The 16,053-nt window shown below is 43.4% G+C and overlaps 1 protein-coding gene and 1 pseudogene across 9 annotated transcripts in view; one reads left to right on the forward strand and one right to left on the reverse strand.

The window, feature by feature from the left end:
• Positions 1–16,053, forward strand: part of DYSF (dysferlin) — a 204,254-nt gene that overhangs the window by 139,861 nt on the left and 48,340 nt on the right. For 5 of the 9 annotated variants that reach the window (XM_037527596.2, XM_037527598.2, XM_037527602.2 and 2 more), the window contains 3 exons: positions 531–696; positions 1,315–1,391; positions 6,274–6,336. In XM_037527596.2, the coding sequence (XP_037383493.1) occupies positions 531–696; positions 1,315–1,391; positions 6,274–6,336 (306 nt within the window). The remainder of the gene's footprint in view (positions 1–530; positions 697–1,314; positions 1,392–6,273; positions 6,337–16,053) is intronic. The other 4 variants (XM_037527600.2, XM_037527604.2, XM_037527599.2 and 1 more) reach the window with 1 other exon arrangement.
• LOC119259631 (ribosome biogenesis protein NSA2 homolog) lies at positions 11,824–15,799 on the reverse strand (annotated as a pseudogene).

Below are 16,053 nucleotides of genomic sequence, written 5' to 3' on the forward strand. Positions count from 1 at the left end.
GGCTGTCAACAGGAGCCTCCTCTTGGCTGAGCCAAAGCCGCCACCGAAGGAGAGCATATAAATTATTTCAAGTTGTGTTCAAAGTGCTTTTGGGGTGGGGGGAGAAGAATCTGGGTCTGCAAGCCAACTCTTGAGTATCCACTTGGGGGGGACTGTCTGCAAGAAATGTTGAGTCCTGGGCCAATTTCTCCCCTCTCCCCCTTCCCAGCTAGCCAGGGTTCAGGGAACGTAGGCTTGTTTTAACTTCGGGCTGAGTTGGATGTATTTGGAAGGTAAAGCTGTGGGGAAAAAGTCAGCCTCTGCACACAGCATTCAAGAGGCAGACAGAAAAACTGTGTGGCTTCTGCTGCCCTGGCCAGCTCCTGGGCTCGCCAACCACCACTTTGAATTTATGACGGTTGGGGGTCATGTGGGGGTTTACAGTCACTCTGCTCTTTGGGCTTGCCCTGTGCAGAAGGCCTTCCCTCCTCTGAGAACTCCCAGGGATGGCTTCAGGCCGGGGCCCAGAGCTTCCCTCCCCCTCCATCCAGATGCTGCCCCGGGAGGAGCTCTACTGTCCCCCCATCGTGGTCAAGGTCATTGACAACCGCCAGTTTGGTCGCCAGCCTGTGGTGGGCCAGTGCACCATCCGCTGCCTGGAGAGCTTCCTATGTGACCCCTACTCTGAGGAGAGTCCTTCCCCACAGGGTGGCCCAGGTAGGGGAGTGCTGCTGATGGGGAGGGAGAGGGCAGGGGACTTGGGGCAGGTGGGCCTTACTGAGATGTGTCCCAGAGCCCTCATCTCATTGGGACCATCATGATGGGAAGTGGTTTCTGCTCAGTTAGGCCAAAGGGGTGGGAATCTTGCCTTCTTCAGAGTTTACTGGGCTCTGGGCTGGCCATCAGAGATCAGGTGCTAATGCCTGTGGGAGCTGAGAGGTGAGGGCTGAAGTGGGAGGTGGTGGGGAAGAGTTGAGAGAGAGGGAGAGAGAGAGAGAGAGGGAGAGGGAGAGGGAGAGGGAGAGAGAGAGAGAGAGAGAGAGAGAGAGAGAGAGAGAGAGAGAAAGATGTGGGGATTCAATGGGATGAGGAGGGAGAAGAGAGATGTGAGGAGAGGAAGAGAGAAAATTGAGAGGAAGAGAGAAATTGAAGGAAAATGGAAGCGATGGGAGAGGGAAGAATTGGGTGCAGGGCAGAGAAAGACACTGATTGAGAAGTGTGGCAACTCCGAGGGGCTTTTCTCTCACAGTTCCCTGGCTGAGTCTTGAGGCTGAGGACGGGGAGACCCTCGGGGAGCCCTTTCTTAAGCCTGTGCACATCTGGCTCTCCCTACAGATGATGTGAGCTTGCTCAGTCCCGGGGAAGATGTGCTCATTGACATAGACGACAAAGAGCCCCTCATCCCCATCCAGGTAGGATGGGTGCTGGGTCCCAGGGGAGACACTGGCTCTGCCCCTGCCCCCCTCCTCACCTCTTCCCAATCCTCCCTTACCTTCCTTATTACAAGGCCTTTATGAGACATCACCTTCTGCATCCTGGTGGCCGGACGTTGTGTAGGTGGAGAGACCCAGATGGGAGCTTTCAGTTTGCTTGGAGTGTGGGGGAAGTGTGTGGAGGAAAAGGTATATGGTTTTCTGGACAAAACCCAATTATTTTTCTCAAAGCATGTGAGAAAAATGGCGCTCTACCTTGAAAGCCATGCTGAGGGCTTTCTCCTAGAGATAACCGGGGCTATCAGACGGGGAGCAAAGGCGAGAGCAGGAAAATACAGTAGGGAGTAACTGGGCTCTCGCTGGGCTCTCAGCCTCCATCACCATCGCCCACTCAGGACCTTTCTTGGGGGTAGATTCAGGCATGGACTTGTGCTAGGTGGCCCCTTGGGTGCAGCTAAAAGGAGGGGGCGTGCATCCTAGCCAATAGCTTCTCCATCCATGCCCTCCACCTCCAGGAAAAGGAAGGGAGGGGGCAAAGAGGGGCCTTATTCCAAGGATATTGACCCTGGGGGCAAGCAAGAGGCATCCTTTTACTGTGTGCTCAGCCACCTAGGACCAAAAAGCACACATCTCTTATTGAGGGGGGCACTTTAAGGGCCCAACCCTTCCAGCACTGGAAATGGAGAATGGCCTAACTGCAGCACTCGCCCGGAACTGCTGTCTGTTCCTGGTCCTCACCTTCCTCTGGGCTTTGCACGATGCGTTATACCCCTGGGGCTTCTGGCACTGCAGGGCTGCCCTAGGCAGAACCTCCCAGCTGACAGAGACAGCACTCGCGTCCTCAGACCCACAGTCTGTCTATCCACCCAGGGCAGGGGTAGCGCTCTGGGAGAGTTTGTTTTCTTTAAACCATAATCAAATATTATTTGGAGAACAAGAGAACACACCTGGGTACTGGATTGGCCCATGATCCTCAGAGTTGCCCCTGGAGATGTGCTTAGAGGGGTTCTCTGATATTTAGGGCCAGCTTCTGCTGCTTTCTCATCCTCTCACCTTGTTCATCTTTCTGCCACTTCCAAGGGAACCCGTCTGGTGTGCAGCCCTCGCTGCTGCTGGGACAAAGGGTCTTGCTCTCGAATTTCACTGAGGCTCAGTCCTCAGAAGTTCTGAGCTCTCCTTCTCTCCTTCCCCATGGCTCTGCTTGGCTGTGCCCATCCTGCCTGCTGGGGATGCCTCTGGCCAGTTCATTCTTTAAGGCTCAGCTTAGGGATGGTCTCCTCGTTCTAGGATTCTGCCCCGGCTCAGCCCTTTCTCTTGCAAATCCTGTCCATATCTCAGTCACTGCACTTGCCTTAGATCTGCTGGCTCTACATGTCAGCATCTTCCCTGAGGGCTTTCTCCTAGAGAAAGCTCAGGGAAGTGTCTGGGGTGCATTCCTTTTTGTGTCCTCAGTGCCCAAGACAGCCTGCTTAGAGGAGGCCTTCAATGAGGTCTGTCTGGATGGTGAAGGGTGAATGGTGGGTGGGTAGGTGATGGGTGAATGACCTGCCCACTCTGTATGGGTCTGAGGAGGAGCTTCTCTTGGCTGGGGGAAGCCCAGCTGGAATTTTCAGATGACCCTGCACAGGACTTAGCTACACAGGATGCTAGTGCCTTCTGGCCTGGGGGAGTGTTTGTAGCTGTTAGGCAGATAATTAGTCCCAAACTGCAGGCGCCTGATCCTGGCTCCTGTTTCCCGCCCCCTCAGTGGGCCTGTCTGAGTCTTGTAGGGAAGTGCAGGGCTTGCCCAGCAGGATTTCCGTTCTGTGTGCTGCCCTCAAAATGTCTGAAGACTCAGATTGGGAAGGGACTATTTTGGGTATTGCTGGCTACAAGCACAGCCAGAGGCAGACGGTGAGGAGGCCAAGTCTGGACATCCTCCCAGAGTTGACATGAGTGAACTGGGCCTGGGGTCTGAGCCAGAGCAGGGTCTGTGCTCTTAGTAGGAGCAAACTGCCACTCTGGCTAGAGCTGCTGGCCAGGCCGAGGTGGAGAGAGGGGATCTGGGCTCCTGGAGGTGTGCCCCAGTGGGAGGAAAGGAAGGGCTGGGGAGGGAGAAGAAGGAAATGAAAGCAGCCTGCTCTGAGCAATGACACTTGGGCCCTGCCCTCATCCAGCTTCCTCTCTGATGGAGGAGACATGGCCCATTCTCAAGGAGCCCCAAGATCAGCAGGGAGACTGGACCTGACATAGTCTGACTGAGGGTTCTGTATTTTTTTTCCTCTGAGACTTATCGATCCATTTAGCTGGTCCAGGCACATCCCCTGGTATTTGGGAGGACTAAATATTCTGAGGCTGATCCAGGAGCCAGTGGGTTCCATTTGCAAATGATTTGCCATATTGTTCTGGTGGGGACCCTCTGCTCTCCCCAGCAAGAGAGAATGGAGGGCCTGGGCCTCTGGGCACTGCAGGGACAAGAAGTCTGTGGGAATGTGATGCCACTGGCCCGTTTATCCATCCCCTGCTTCTCGGTGGCCTGTTTCATTCTGGCGATGCGGCAATTTGCTGAACCTCTGTGTCCTGGCTGTGGAGCCCACCATGGCCCCTTCTCAGCTTAAGTGTGCTCTTGCCACATCTGGCCTCTGTCTGGGATCCTCACGCCCCTTCTCTCTGATGCTCAACCTTCTCACCCTGTCAGCTCGGTTCCTGGGATGAGCCTGTCACCTTCAGGAAGTGCCCCTTCATGCTGTGCAGATGTCCAGGACACCAGGCTGTCTCAGGCAGAGTGTTTCTCAGGCTTCTCGAAATGTTTTGGTTTCTGACAAGAGTGACCAGTTCTAGAGATGATCCAGGTGTTTGTCTAAGGCAGATTGTCCACTGAGCCTTTGGGCTCTGGGGGTATGGATCTCCCATGGATGGTTGTTTGGCCTCTTAAGCTCTTTTCTGTGGTGAGGATGGTTGGCATGAGAGAGGCTCTTGTATGCTGACTCCACTGTTCGTTCTCTGTCTTTCCTTGGAGCAGCTCTTGGACTGGCGGCCTGTGTGTGTCTGTGTGTGTGTGTGTGTTGGGGATGGGGATTATGGAGCATACGTAGGTTGGAGGAAATGCAGATCTGCTTCCCAAGCCTATGGGGTAGGGTGGGTGCTGGGCTGGCTGTGGCTGCCCTGGGCTCCTGGCCCTGGCTCGGGCTAATTTTGAGCCCTCTGCTCCAGTTATAGTCTTCGGACACCACGAAGGTGGGAACGTGCTCCCAGACCTGGAGCGGCAAATTACACCTGCATCCCGAAGGGGAACATGTAATTTTGGAAGCTGGACCAGATCTTAGGAGCACTATGTTTAGTTTTATTTTTCTCCCTTGTGCTCTGTGAACTGATGGTTTTCCCCTGACCTTTCTAAAAACAAACTGTATTAAAAATAACAGTAAGGCTTCTGTGAAGTTCTGGGTGAGAGCGGAGAGCAGAGCTGTTCTTGGTGGGGCCAGTTTCCAGGTAGCTGGGGGTTGGTTGCACGTGGTGTTCACGGGTCCCCTCCAGTTGTCACCACACCCACCAACACACGGCCCCAGAACCATTCAGTGGCTGAGCTGAGTGCCCATTGGCTGTTCTACCCTCCTGCCATGCCTCTGGTTCTGAACAGCCCCGACGGCTAGTTTACAGGAAGCTAAGTGCCCCTTTGGTTATGCCCCCTTCTCAGAGCAGGGATGGGTCTGTGATTGCCCAACTTTCCCTGATGTCCCAGGAGGGTTTCATCCTCACATGCTGCCCGGAGTCCTTCCTGACCCCCAGGTGAGTGTGTCTCCCACAGCTTCCTGCCAAGGGAGGAGGACCTCCTGTGGGGTCTCCCCGAGTCCCCTGCTATAGGGCTCAAAGGAAGAGAAGGTCTGACTCTGAAGCTTGGGTCCTTCTGGTCTCCTTAACTCTCCAGCCTTATCTCCGCTTGCCTGCCCCCACTTCCCCATCCAACCCCTGCCTGCCTGAACCGCTCACTCTCAGGTGGACTGTGCTCTTCCATGCCCCCACACCTGTGCCCTGCTCGCCCCTCCGCTGAGAGCAAGACTCCTGGCTTTGTCTACCTGCTAGGCTGTAGTAGCTTCTAAACTTGACCTCCAAGGCCTTCCTGGACCCTGCAGCTCAGGGATTCACCCTGTAATGTGTGGGTTCACAGAATTGGTGTGCAGGGCCTTCATCTCACCCACATTCAGGTTGCACCATGAGGTGGCCTTTGTCTGTTCTCCAGATGGAGATGCTGACTCAGAGGTCAGGCGCAGAAAGTACTGCATGTTGGACTGTAAGACTCTTCAAAGCCCTCTGACACACGGCTTTGGGGCATCCAGGTGATTCCCTGGTTCTTCCTTTGAGGAGAGAAGACTGAGTAACCTGTGCTAGCCCAGGAACCATGCCCAAGTGGGGGTTGGTGTGGCTCAGCTGTTAGGAGAAACCACCAGAGATGGTGGGGAACTTGCGGTACGTCTGAGATGGGGAGGGTTGAAAGGCAGGGATTGCATGTGAGAGAGGCACTGGGGCAGCGGTGTTGTGGGCAGTGAGTCAGGTGTGGCGAGTCCTTTCCACGTTTCTGGCGTCGTGCTGGGTGTGCATGGCCTTCATCTCAGCCACATTCATGTTGCCCTGTGAGGCAGCCTCTGGCCATTCTCCAGATGAAGATGCTAACTCTGAGTTCACGCTGCTGGTGAAACCATGGGACTGGGATTTGGAGTGAGGCTTGTTTAAATACAAAGCATATGTTCTTCCCACAACTTTTGCAGCCTCTATGGGGAGAGAGCAGTGAATACCTGGTTGGAGACCCCTGCTTCTTCGGAGCTGTCCAGTTTTCCTTGAAGTGATTTCTCTGATCCTGTTGCTAACCAGCCTGTTTAATTTGTAGCTTGCAGATGGTCTGTTGGGCTCGGCCCCCACTAACATGGCAGCTTCTCCATCCAGTCCTCATGTATGTATTATTTACCTATTTGTGGGCTCCTGATTTTCCTGGGGGGCTGTGGGTGGGGGTAAGGAGTTAGGAAAGGAACAGAGTGCGGAGTGGGAGGGGGAAAAAGGAAGTGTTTCTGAGCTTCTCAGGAAACAGTTACTAATCTCTGCTGGTGCAGTGATGGAAGGGTGGGAGAAAGCTATGGAGAAGATTCCTGGAACAGACACTGCTGAATTATCTCTTGGTGGATCTTGCATCATTGGATTTGCCCTAACCCTGCATGAGGACTGGGGGTTGTTTGGGGTTGCATGGGCCACTGGGAGCAGGGGAGTCTCTAGATTAGATCCTGACTGCTGTGACATGGGACGTGAGAAGCCTCTGTGGGCAGTGGCAGGCTGGCTTTCTCTGCCCCTTCCAGAGGTACAAAGGATGTGTGTGACTGAGGAACCCTGGCTGTCCCCAGAAGAGTCTGAGGGTCTGCTGTTCCCCATAGGGACTACTTTTTCTTTGCCTGGATTGACTCCCTGAATACTCTCTTTATGGGTTGTGGGTCCTCCCAGCTGCTGACTTTGGTGTCTGGCCTTTGTCATGCACTCATGAAGCTCTCTGCTAAACCCCTGTCCTGTGGGGAGGCATAAGAGATAAGACCCTCCAAAAGTTAAATTGTGTTCATGTGTCAAGGGGAAGCATTGCTCCATTGGGTGCCTTAATGGTCTTCTAGGAGGAGGTAATATAAAGTTTTAGTTTTTTTTTTAATTTATCCATTGTGGAAAATATAGAAAACACAAAAAATTTTAAGACAGAAAGCTAAAACCACCCATACCCTTACCAGCTGGAGATAAACCCAGAGACTTGGAGATTTGGTATGCCTACATCTTCAGATCTTTCATGCACATGTACATACATTTTTTTTTTGTTTTACAAAATTGGAATCATATTGTACTTTTTTATAATCTATATTTTTGCCTAAAAAATGTATTGCAATTGTTTTTCCACAGCTTTCAATTCTTTAAAAAATATGACTGCTTGTCATTGCATTATATGGACATCCATAAAATTTTAACTACTCCTCTATCATTGAACATTTAATTTCTTAATTTCCACAATTGTCTTATTTTATGCCCATTGCAGAAGTGATTTTGGTTTGCTTTAGCCCATTCCTTTCTAAGTTTATATTACTTGGCATTTATCACCTGTGTTGTTATCCAACTGGGGTATTTTTCTTATTATGATTTTGCTAATTGGTTATTGCTAGAATATAGGAAAATATTCCTGTTGTACATTTACTTTGAAACACACTCTTTATTATGCCCCTTTATTAGTTCTGACAGTTGTTAATTGATTCTTTGGGTTTTCCAGGTGGTAAGATTGTTTTCTTCAAACAATAATAAATGTCACTTTCTTTCTAATAGTTAGCACTTTATTCCTTTTTCCAAAATAACATTTGATAAATCGAGATGATAGTGAGCAAAATAATTTAGTTACTGATTCTAGTGAGAATGCTCTTCCTATGTTTTATTAATTACGATGATAGTCTCAGACAGTCTTGATTTTGTCAAGGTTGTGTCCTTTATTATTAGTTTATTAATAGCTTGAAAACTCATTTATGGAAGTTTAATTTTATCCAGTGCCATTTGGCATTTATCAAGATGATCATTTTGTTTTTCTTTGTCCTGTTAAATTATAATTTTTCTGTGTTCCTGGGGTAAATTCAAATGGGTCAATTGGCCGTAACATTATAATTTACAACAATCGAAGTCCTCTTATCCAGTGCATTACTAACAGTCATACACATGTACCATAAACATTTTATCTTTAATCACATCCTTGTTTCTTCATTTCTTAATCATGTGAGTAAGACTTCTTTGAGTTGGGTCTGCTATTTGAATATAATGTCATTCTTCTGGTATAAACCATATCCAAAATGTGTTATCAATGATTTTTCCTTTATGTTTATTAAAGTTTGATGAGATTGTAATATACCTGCAAAAACAAAATCTGAATGTGGGGTCCTTTTAAAGTTTGAGATCCCCCCCCAAGCCCTGTCACCTTTTTTAAATTTTCCTGTTCAAAAAAATCAACAGGATTATATTTGTTTTCATAGATAAAATGCTCCTTCTTTTTAAATTCAAATTTTATATATTTTTGTAATATTTATTTAGTCACTATCTTAGTATAACTGGCACAAGCAAGATACTTGGTAAAGATACAACTCACTTGCTGGGGTTAAAACCACAGTGAGGTACTATATCATGTCTTTGAGAATGGCACATTTTAAAAGACTTCCAACAGCAAGGGCTGGAGAGGATATGGAGAAAGAGGAACCCTGTTTTGCTGTTGGTGAGAATGTAAACTGGTGCAACCATTATGGAGGCAATCTGGATTTACCTTAAAAAAACTGAAAATGGGAATACTGTATAAGCCAGCATTCCCACTCTTGGGCATCTATCTACAGATTGTGAAATCATCAACACAAACCCTGTATGTTTCCCAGTGTTCACAGCAGCATTATTTATGATAGCTAGGGCATGGATGCAACCCATATGCCCATCAACATATGACTGAATCATGAAGATGTGGGATAGCTATGACTATTTGGTCGTAAGAAAGGATGCAATGCAGCCATTGTCAATCAAATGGAGGGAGTTTGAGAGAATTATATGTAGTAAAGTAAGTCAGAACAATAAAAACAAATGGGAGATTTACACAGAAGACTATTTGATTATGTAAAATACTTTCAAAAGCCAGTAGATATCAATAAACACAGACTCTGAGATTAAGAAGGAGGGGAAAGGGATAAAGGGATGCAAGGGATGGTGGGAAGGAAAAAGAAAAAAAAAATAAGATGGAGAGTGGATAGGTAAGAAAGAAATGGTTCTTGGTGCACACTCAGATTTGTGTGTGTGTGTTGGGTATGCGTACATATGTATGTAGATTTCCTAGCTTTGTCTACTGAAGTGGCCAAGAAGCAAAGCCAAAACCCCCAACAATGCACCTGCTGAGAGCTGCGGTGAGTCACCAAGTTAGCTGCAGGCTTTCTGCCGACCCTGGATGGTGGTCACATTTTTGGCAGAGAGAATGTGTAGCGTTTATTCATCCTGTTTAAGAGGAAGTTTATAGGGAAATTTCTATATACTATTGAATTCGATTTTTTATTGCATATGTAAGGATTTTTGTATCTTTTAAAATTAGTATGGCTTTTAGGTTGCTTTTGTTAGCATTTGATGAAACATTTCATGAAACTTTCTTTTGTTGTGTACTCTCATTTTCTGTGCTCTTGAACAGTCTGTGTCATGAGAGTTAATATTTCTTAAATATAGTTCAGTTGCTCTTTATGAATTTGAATTACACCAGTTGGAAATTATATGAGATAAACATTTTAATAGTCCTGCTTTTTATATGAAATGTGTAATAACACGAGATTAAATCTAAATTTAAAATATGATTACTAGTCATGTAATTTAAAAGATGGTGGCCAAGTGAATTGTATTTTTGGTCTAGCTGGTAAATAGGATCCCCATCATCTTTTTTGAAAATGATATATATATATATTTTTTCTAAAGATTTATTTATTTACTTACACAAGAACTGGGGTGGGCCTCCCCAGGTGGTGCAGTGGTTGAGCCCTGGGCTGCAAAGCTGCCTGCAGCCTCTTCAGCACCAGTTCAATCCCCGGCCTTGGGGCGAGGATCCCACATGGTGCGCAGACCTCTCTTGCTGCCCACTGCTCCCCTCAGCAGTGTACTATGACAGTCTGCCTGCTCTGCTCTCCCCTCTGGCTCTGGTGAATTCTCTCACCCTCCTGTGCTTCTGACTGTACCCAGTACTTGTAAAAATAAATAAATCTTTTAAAAAAAAAGAAGTGGGGTACAAGCCAGATGCACAGGAGGGTGAGAGGATTCACCAGAGACAGAGCAGGGAGCAGAACAGGCAGACTGACAAAATACACTGCTGAGGGGAGCAGCAGGGGAGACAGGAGAGGTCTGCTGTGCCATGTGGGACCCTTGCTGGCGGGCCGGGATCGAACTGGCGCTGCAGAGGCTGCTGACAGCTTCACAGCGCTGCGCTCAACTGCCTGCGCCACCAGGGGAGGCCCAATGCTATTATTTTATGTGAGTTTTGAATTAGAGTTTTTAGGAATGCATGTCTTATATAATTGTGTAAGATGCATCTACCCTGGACATTTTGTGAAAAAAGTACTTTTTTGGGGAGGGGATTCTTGGACCATTTCCTACTTATTCTGTCAATTTGGTGGCTTAGGTAGATCCAGATAATGTCTATTGTATTAGTTTGGCTCTGCACATATTATTATATAAAAGAAAATGTTTCAGTATCTCTTCTGTTTTCATCCTTATTTTTCATTTTTGCAGATTTGTGTTATTTCTTTTATTAAGCCTAGTAGACTTTCATCTATTTTATAGTTTTTCATCTAAAGAACCAGCTCTTTTAAAGTTCTGTCAGGTTGTTTTTTTTAAATTCTAGACTTGGTCATTTCAAAGTTCTCTTCCTCTGGAATTTCTATTAAATATATTTTGGATATCTTGGGCTCCCTCTATTTAAATTATTTTTCAAAGGCGATATTTGTCTATATTTTCTTCTAAATATTTTAAAGTTTTACTTTCCACATTTAAGTCCATATACTTTTTGGAAATGTGTGTGTGTAAAGTTGAAGTAGAGACTGACTTTCTTTTTTCCCATATAGATAACCAATGGATCCAGGTAATCATAGAATGACCTATCCTTTCTCATTAATCTGTGTTGATAACTGTGTCATATATTAGGTTTCTATGTAAGTGTGGCCTTGTGAGCTCTCATATTTTGTTCTATTGGTCTATTTGTCTTTCCCTATACTGAGGGACTTGTCTTATTATATAAGCTTTATAATTTTTGCTATCTAGTAAGGGAAATATCCCACCCTCTTAATTTTCAGGAGTGACATTGCTTTTTTTTTTTTTAAGATTTATTTATTTATTTATACAAGAACTGGGGTACTGGCCAGATGTGTGGGAGGGTGAGAGGATTCACCAGACAGAGTGGGGAACAGAACAGGCAGACTGATGAACTACACTGCTGAGGGAAGCAGTGGGCACGACAGGAGAGGTCTGCCGCGCCATGTGGGACCCTTACCGGCTGGCGGGGATCGAACCGGCACTGCAGAGGCTGTGGACAGCTTCACAGCGCTGTGCTCAACCACCTGCGCCACCAGGGGAGGCCCAATATTGCTATTCATATCCTTTGCTTTTCCATTTCAGCATTTCAGATTTAATGAGATTGTGCCTTTTTTTTTTTTTGTAAAACCTGGCCATTTTAATGTTTTTTTTTTTTTTTTGGCAGCAGAATGTATAGTTCTCTTGATGATGACAGACAATGTGAGACTATTTGGTAGTATCCACAAACATCCTAGCACTGCTAGTTTTCCTGATTGGTGTTTAGTCTTCAATAATTATACGAGTTGCTTGTGTGAAACTGCTGTCAGGCCAGTAAGACTGAATTTACACACCCATCATTTCAGGATTGTTGGTAACCTGGGCTATTACCCCAAATAACCTTCCTCCTGTGTCACAAGCTCAGCTGGCTAGTGTTCACTTCCGTGACAGTTCCTCTGGTAATAACAGCCAAAGCTGTATATAGTGGGGATGAGGGATTCTTCTTTATTCCAAGTATTGGCAGCAAAAGGTGGCTTTCCATTCAGGATGTGTGACATGGGCCTATTTGAAATGTAAACCATTGGCCTAATGAATCTTTCATATTTAGGTGGTTTTCCTGTAAAGCTGTCTCCAACACAGCAGACTTTAGTGACTATCTTTTTCCATACTTTCTTCTTTCTCTCTCCTGTTCAAATACAACTTTTAATACTTTTGTTTCTCTCTGTGCACAAATTTTCCTGCTTTCTCTTTTTGTTTTTGTTTAATAATATTGGAAAGTACTTTAGCTTGTGACTGTTCCTCACAGTCCAGTAGATATGCAGGGACAGCTCCTTTTGCTGGGTGTTTTTTGATTGTCTTTTTCATTTGTGTTTTCTTAGCACAGCGCTGTTTATGGTAGAGCTTAGCTTTCAGACTAACCATCTTTTTTTGTCTTTGAACATTTTTGAGCCTCTGGCCTGCCTTCTTTCTTTTCTTCTCATGGTGATCCAAACAACATTTATAGCATTTGTGATATCACTCAATATATTCATTTTCGTGGCATGGTGAAGGCTGCTGAGCATCTTCATTTGTATTTTTATTTATTTTTTTCCCCATGCCCCACTTGTATATTTTTTTTTTTTTTAAAGATTTATTTATTTTTATACAAGAATTGGGGTACAGGCCAGAGATGCATGGGGGGGTGAGAGGATTCACCAGAGAAAGAGTGGGGAATAGAACAGGCAGACTGACCGAAGTACACTGCTGAGGGGAGCAGCGGGCGAGACAGGAGAGATCTGTCCCACCATGTGGGTTTCTCCCTGGCCGGCCGGGAATCGAACTTGTGCTGCAGTGGCTGTGGATTTCTTCATAGGTTGCGTCTTAACCCCTGCGCCACCAGGGAGGCCCCCCACTTGTATTTTTAAAGGTACATCTTGTGATTTTTTTTTTTACTTGTATGGAAATGAAATTAATTATGATTTGCTGATCTTTTATCCAGAAATTTTCTTAAACTCTCTAATTTTTTGCATTGTTTTGAGGATTCTTCTGGGTTTTCTGTGGCTAATCATATATTTGTGACTAATCAGTTTTCATTCTTCAGTGATTTTCTCCTTTTTCCTTCCTTTCTTTTTAAAAATCATTTCCTTTTCATGTCATATTGCACTGGCTAGAACTTTCAGGTTAATATTTTATGTAACCGAGAATAGAGAGTACTCTGATCTGTTTCTCATTTAAAAGCAACTATTTTTATGTTTCACCAATGAATATAAATTTTATCAGGTGAACAACTAACAGCTTAGAGTTTTTATCATGAATGTTAAATTTTATTGACAAGTAAAGAACTTTGTGTATCTGTTGAGGTGATCATATGATTTCTTCTTTTAATCTGTTAATGCAGCAACCTACCTTAATAGATTTCTTAAAAGGCTGAAATAACTTTGACTTCTGAAACAATGTATCTTGGTTATTACAAATTATCTTTTTTTCCTGCATTGCTAGATTCATTTTGCAAACATTTGAGTTGAAAATTTTTTTGCATCTATTTTTATGAGTGATAATGGATTGAAGTTTCTTTTTCTGAGGCTGTTCATTTCAGGGTTTGGTATCTAATTAATACTGATTTAATAAAATGACTTGGAGCATGTGTGCTCTTTTACCAGTCTCTGAATGAATGACAAAAGATTGATATCTTTTGTTTGAATGTTTGGTAGATTCATTTATAAAGCTGTCTAGACTTTGTATCCTTCTTGGGGATATTTTAAACAGTTGATGCAATTAAAAGAAATGTTTATAGGACCCTTGAGATTTTTCTGTTTCTATGTGAGTCACTTTTGGTGATTTATATTTTATAGGAACTTATCCATTTCTTCCTAAAAATTATCTACAAATTTTTCTTAGCAACATTTTCTCATAGCAGCCTCTTACTTTTTCAAAAAATTTTCTTCTCTATGTAATTATGTCCCTGTTCATTCCTAAGGCTATGTTTTATTATTCCTGCCTGATTTTAAAAAAATCTTTTTAAAGAACCTTCTATTGTTTCCTAGTTTATTAAATTTTTTCTTTATTATTTTTTTCCATCTATTTTTGGGGGAGTTTATTATATTTTTAATTTTTTAAAGTGCTAGCCCTACTTCATTAATTTATTAAACTGTTTAATTATATTTAATATTTAATAATATTTAACTTATTAAAATATTAATTACATTAAATTTTTTAAAAAGTGATATCCCTAGTTTATTAATTTCCTCTTTTTCTAATATAAGCATATGAAGCTATAAAATTCCCTCTAGGTACTGCTTTATGTGTCCTGCAGGTTTTGCTAAGTAGTATTATTTTTGTTATTTTCTAGTTCTGAGTACTTTATGATTTCTGTTATATTTCTTTTTGACACCTGAATTGTTCAAAAGTATGATTTAGAAGTTCTTGACCTGTTTTACGTTATCTTTTTGTTATTGCTTTCTAACTTTCCTATGCTTTGGTTGGGCAAATGTGGACTGTGTATAATGTTTCTTGACAATTGCTTTGTGGCCAAGCACACGATTTTTATGACTGTCCTTTATGCTTGAAAAGATCATGTATTCTCCAAATGTGTTTTACATATAATATGTCCATTTAATATAATATGTCCATTCTTAATTATGTTATTCAAATATATTTTTCTTCCAATTTCTGTGTGTGATTTATCCATTACTTTCTTTTTTTTTTTTTTTTTTAAAGATTTATTTATTTATTTATACAAGCACTGGGTACAGTCAGAAGCACAGGAGGGTGAGAGAATTCCCCAGAGCCAGAGCAGGGAACAGAACAGGTGGACTGACGAAATACACTGCTGAGGGGAGCAGAGGTCTGTGCTCCATGTGGGACCCTCGCTGGCGGCCGGGGATCGAACCGGCATTGCAGAGGCTGCGGGCAGCTTCACAGCCCAGTGCTCAACTGCTGTGCCACCAAGGGAGGCCTGATTTATCCATTTCTAAGAGCTATATTAAAACACCCTGCTTATAATTTGCCTACTTTTCCTTTATATAATTGATATTCGGCACAAACAAGTTTAGAATTCTTTATCTTCCTAGACAATTGAATCTTTTAACAATATATAGTGAACCCTCATTCTGTCTTTTAAATGTTCTACAGATAGTTTTTGCTTTAAAGTTTTGTCTCACATTGATACACAATAGCTATAGCAGCTTTCTTTTTTGGTATTGTTTTCCTGGTATATCTTTTCCTACTTTTACTTCCAATTTTCTGTGACTTTTTATTTTATGTGTCTCTGGTGAAAAGCAAATAGAAGGATTCTATTTATTTTTCTTCTTTAATACATTTGGATGATATTTTTCTCTTAACTGGAGTGTTGGAGAGTCTAATACATTAATTGTGCTTACTGATATATTTGGATTTATTTCTTCTATCTGAATTTATGTCTCTGTCACTCTGCCCTTTCTTTTTTCTGCATTTTCTTCTTCTCCTTTTTAATATTTTACTTTATATAATTCTTACATCATTTTTCATTTTTGCACAATGCATGCATTTTCATTTTGGTTATATTTCCCCATACAATTGCTCCCCCCTTTATTTTGACCCTAATCCTTCCTTTCCCCCTTCCCATAGTGTGTCTCTGGTTTATAGTTGCTTGTTGATTTTAATTTTTACTTTGTATTAATTAGTCTTTTCCTGGTCCCTTATTTAGGTTTTCTAAATTCCTGCTATGAGTGAGACCATCCGGTATTTTTCATTTTCTTTCTGACTTATTTTGCTGAGCATGATCCCTTCTAGCTCCGTCCATGTTGCTGCAAACTGCATGTGTTTATCTTTTTTGATTGCTGATCCATACCTTCTACCACCCCCTTCATTCCTTCTTCCATCTTCAGTTTCAAGACTATACATTGTTTTTCTTCCTTTAGTGATTAATATAGAAGCTTCAACTTGCATATTCCATTTGTTAAGCCTACATTTAATTGGTACTTATTGCTCCCTCCAGAATATTACAAGGAGCTTAGAATGTTTTAATTCTAAGTACTTACCAATACACAAACATTTGTTCAAAATTTTAGTTCAACCTTTATAACTTAGGTTTTCAAAGCAATAATGTTTTTCAAATAATCTTTTTTTTTCTTTT

The sequence above is a fragment of the Talpa occidentalis genome, unplaced genomic scaffold, assembly GCF_014898055.3.
Source record: "Talpa occidentalis isolate TD23 unplaced genomic scaffold, MPIMG_talOcc4v2.1 talOcc4.5, whole genome shotgun sequence".
Lineage (NCBI taxonomy): Eukaryota > Metazoa > Chordata > Mammalia > Eulipotyphla > Talpidae > Talpa > Talpa occidentalis.